The sequence below is a fragment of the Poecilia reticulata genome, linkage group LG18, assembly GCF_000633615.1.
Source record: "Poecilia reticulata strain Guanapo linkage group LG18, Guppy_female_1.0+MT, whole genome shotgun sequence".
Lineage (NCBI taxonomy): Eukaryota > Metazoa > Chordata > Actinopteri > Cyprinodontiformes > Poeciliidae > Poecilia > Poecilia reticulata.
Genome location: NC_024348.1, coordinates 19,417,946 through 19,422,683, shown reverse-complemented (window position 1 = coordinate 19,422,683; position 4,738 = coordinate 19,417,946). Strand labels below are relative to the sequence as shown.

General features: G+C 36.6%; 1 protein-coding gene across 1 annotated transcript in view; it reads right to left on the bottom strand.

The window, feature by feature from the left end:
* Positions 1-4,539, bottom strand: part of LOC103480910 (butyrophilin subfamily 1 member A1-like) — an 11,208-nt gene extending 6,669 nt beyond the window's left edge. The window contains exon 1 of the mRNA XM_017310302.1: positions 4,456-4,539. Coding sequence (XP_017165791.1) covers positions 4,456-4,522 — 67 coding nt within the window. The 5' untranslated portion in view covers positions 4,523-4,539. The remainder of the gene's footprint in view (positions 1-4,455) is intronic.
* Positions 4,540-4,738: the final 199 nt, after the last annotated feature.

Sequence of the window (4,738 nt, the reverse complement as noted above, 5' to 3'; positions counted from 1 at the left end):
AGATTTCTTTTCCAATTTCATTACTTTTGTAATGAAATTGATTGAAAATAGGATGTAGCTACATTTAAATTGATATTGCGCAGTATATTTATTTTCTTTTTCCTCACACTGCTTGAGTATTTTGAGTTAATTTATTTTCTCTTGATTGATATTTTGAAAGTGAACTTTGATTTCAACTTTAACCTTAAATGGATTGGTTTGAAATATGATTATTCTTTTTGTTTATCTAAATTATGGTTAAGTTAACCTGACTGAAATGTTTAGTTTAATTATTTCATTTGAATTTGATATTTATTGCATTTGTGTGTTTGCACATACTTATTGTTGATAAACCGCCTAATGGGTTTTTTTTTTAGCCTTTTAGGTCGGGTTTTTTTTTTTTTTTTGATGGATCAGATCCTCAGATCCTCTTCTGAGCAAAGGATGGCGAGCTAAGGACAAGAACTTTTGAATTGATTTATTTTGAATTAATTTGACCCTCATTGTGTATTTGTAATTGTTTGTTGTTGTTTTTTCCCCCAATCATCAATACAAAAACACCAAAACTAAAACTGTGATTGTGTCTTCATTCACACCTCAGGCTCCTTCAAGAACCATCTTCTGATGCTGCTATTGTAGCCGCAGTTAGCTGCGTAGCCCATAACTGTTACATATGGCAAGAATAAACAGACACTATTTCCAGATAAAAGGTAAAATAATATTGTTGAAGTGACATGGGTAGTGGCGCAACTACACATTATTCAGGTGGATGCGAAAACATAAATCGGCACAACCCCACAAAGGAGCGTTAGGGCAAAACTCGCTACATTTTCCTCTTTATGTGAGCGAGGTGAAGGAGCGTAAGGCGCTGAAGTGTACAGGAAAACATAATCGGTGCGCCGATTCAAAACATCTACAATAATGATGGTAACATTAATAATAAAATAGTCAGTGCAAAGTAGCCTACAAATGTTTTGGTGGGGGGCGGTGAGGGACCTGGATAAAGGCTAGGGGGGCGCTGGGCCGAAAAAGGTTGAGAAACAGTGGTCTAGACATAAAGTAAATTCAAAATGTTGCATTTTTAGCTTTGACTAGTCAAAACTACAGTACCTTTAACTAAGACCAATTAAAGATACCATAATTCAAGATATCGTAAATACATTTTTAGATTTTGACTAGTGAAAATTAAATTGTCGATATCTTGGAATGACTCGGCAAAACTAAATTAGATATATTGAATTGTATTTTTGACTAGTCAAAATTCCTGTAAAGCTATCTCTAAATTAATAAGCAATACATTTAATTACACAGCTTTTCTATGTATGATGCTTGAAATATTCAGCATTCTAATATTAACATTCTGACTAGTCAGAATACTGAGATCTTGAATTAGTACTCTGTCTGGTCAAAACATCACAAACATACATAGCATTTTGAAAGTTCAATGAAGCAATGAAAAATATATATAAAAAAGGATTTTTGAAAATGCACCATTTTCCGCTTGAAAATGGGTTGACAGCATCACTTTTAGTTTTTAGCTGTTTTCAAGTGCATTGTCTTTGTTGGAAGTGAATAAACAGGAAATTCTTTGTAAATTTCTGAAGTAGTCCCAAAGTGCAAGAGGCTTGGTGTTCTCTGCATGTAACCCACCTTTAATGTTGTTGGAGAAAATAGATTCACCTTCTGAATGTCCAATTTTTCATATCTATTTCTTGAATATATAGTTGCTAGTTAGCAAGGCTGTGCAGAGACCTTTGAAGGGGTTCAAAGTTAAAAAGGGGCACATTGAACAAGATCTTTAAGCATCATACAATGACATAACTCACATTAGTTAAGAATCTAATATTTAATCTCATTTGATATCATTGTCATCATGTGGGGACAATGAAAAGCAAATGTAGTCTATGCTTCCCCATAAAAATAAAGTTGAAACACTGCTGAAATCTGCCTGACTGGAGGCAGAACCTCGGTAGAAAAGGCATTTGGTACGGCACAGTTTGAGGCATTGTGGTGACGCAACTCATGAGGGTAGTTTGTGGTGGTCCACCGGCCCACTAGCAGAGCGGCCCACTGAGGAATACGCTGGTAGCCCTTGATTTATTTAACTGGGGCTTTTTGGCTTTATGCTGTGGTCCAAATTGTTGGTACAGTATTTTAGCAAATGTTGGGATCTTTTGTGAGCTCTAAATGCTATGGTACCGTTTCTTTATATCAGGATATCTGGTTCTGACCCACTGCGGTGGGACGCTGCTTGTAGGGAACCGGGCTTTTAGTTAAAGCCAGAAGTTTTCTCTGCAGTCGAAGCATTTCTATGTTTGGGGGAGAGGAGTTTTTTTTTCCCTACTATTACAAGGACAATTACAAAAATAAATAAAAGCAAATTTTCTAAATTTAATATAAGAGATGTTTTTATTCACAAACAAGTGTATGTTGCAAAACAATATATTCTTGTCCATAATATGAAAGCATAGGCCTAAATTCAAGCTGGGAGACTCTCCTCAACTTATTGGCATTGTCATGTTGGGACTTCACCCTCGTCCTCCTGGGCATCTTCCAGGCTCCCCCCAGACTCCTTCCTCTTTAGGTTCCACTCCACCTCCAGTGTCCCGGCCCGGGGGAAGACTACCCTGAGATTCGCCTCGAGCCGATCATCCAAGTTCACAGTGATTCTCAGCACACACATCCTCTGCTGGTGTCTGAGCACCAAAGAACTTTGGGTCAATTTTGTCTGTGTGAGTCTCTCCAGATTGAATTGATAATTAGATGGCACAGTTTCACCTCCCTCTCCTGCCTTCACCATAGACCTGGTGTCTGAACAACATGAAGGCAGAGAAACTGAGAATCCTCAGTCATTATTAGACCAAAGGCAGCCAGATTTTTTTATTTTGCTAAGTTGTTATTGTTAGCTAAATACTATTGTTGACGGGCAGAAGCAAATCATCTGATGCACAGATAGAGTAAATGTAAAAAAACAAAGCAAAACAAAATAAAACAAAGAAACTCGATAAAGGGAATTGCATCAAGAATAAAAGGGGCCAGGACTCGAGCCCTCTCTGCACCACCTGCATGTGACTGTGATGACATGCTGTTTGTTCAGCTGACAAAAAAAGAAGTTATTTTTCTTGTATTTGTTTACGATTTTATGTCTAAATTTGTCTCTGGAAAACAAAAATTACTCACGTTTAACCCCAAAAAAATAACAAAACGGGAGATCCTACTGGAAGAAAAAGTTAGGAAACACTATCTCTTAACAGTCTCAACAACTTTAGTTGATGTGGGATAGCTGGTATCTCCACTACTTTTAAAAATGAGGGAGCAGTGGCTCCATTTTCTTCATTATTATTGAATCGCATTTTCTTTTACATCACATAGGAGTGTGACTTTCACTGTCTACAGACAATCTAACTGGTGCTTTCTCTCTTTGTGAGTCTCTCCAGATTGAATTGATAATTAGATGGCACAGTTTCCCGCCCCCTGTTCTGTGTTTGAATCTACACAGAACAAACATTCACTTTTGAATACAACTGAGCTTTTTCTTATTCCAATAAGAATTGGAAACGAGAACAAACAAGAGTCACTGCACAATGAAGTTCCAATTGAGAAAAAAACATAACTGAAATTACATAGCCAAATATTTATAGTTTATCTACAAACTGGGGAGATCAATGACAAATAAATTAATGTAAAAGTTACAACAATTCAGAAAAAGCAACTAACTTTAGGCAGTGTAGCAATTTTACAAATATTTTTCAAATACATACCTATGCACTTTGAACATTTAAGTATGTGGTTTTAATTTGAAAAAAAAAAATAGGAATTTAATAATTGTCTGAGAAACTCTAAGATTTTAATTCTCAAAATATTTTCTAGTTAAATAAAAACTGAAAATATGAGTAACATATTGAAACATTGAGTAATCTCTTAAATCTACATACATTTTTGCTTTAATAAGAATATTTTTATATGGGCATAATTAATGTCACTGTTCCACAACTTGTTTAGCTCCTCCAGCTGATCCACACTTTAAGTGGCTGCTGCAAAGATTTGTTACCTTTTATATGAATGATTAGAATGACGTGTATTTGTCGTCCTTTGCGCGTACGTTCATTCATGGTTTTCTATTGCGCTGTCCTGATCCAAGTACGCAACGTGAACCTCAACGTCATTAAAAAGGTTTTTCTTTTTTTTCAGTGGGTCTAATCCTCTTCCGTGTCGGGTGGAGGGAAGTGGGGAAGAGCGGGGGGACGGAAAATCCGGAAAAATATGGACAGAGAGAATATAAAACCTGGATGTCAGACAAATTACGTACCTGCTTATTTTATGTAGTAAAACGCAAATTCAAGATATCATTAAGTGGTTATACGATATCACCACTACACTGTGTAACTTACACAGAGGAAAAACTCTTCCCCCAGGCGTGTGGACACACACCTCTGGGGGAAAGGTTTTCCGTTCCTGAAAAATGTCTCAACTTACCTTGATTCACGGCAGGTAGCTGACTGATCATCAAGAAAACCAACAAAACCGGAAAAAAAATCGTCATTTCCTCCAGATAAAGAGTAGATGTCCGATTCTCTTTTAATGTTTTTAATGGATATTTGATGAGAACTTGAAATGGCAGAGACGTCGACGAGTCAAACCTAATTGAAATACTTTCTGTTTCATTTGTGTGAGTGTGCGCACATGCGTCTACGTGTGTGTGCGCGTCTACATGGAAACGAGATAGCAGTCATATACTCTGCGTTAGTTTATTATTTAA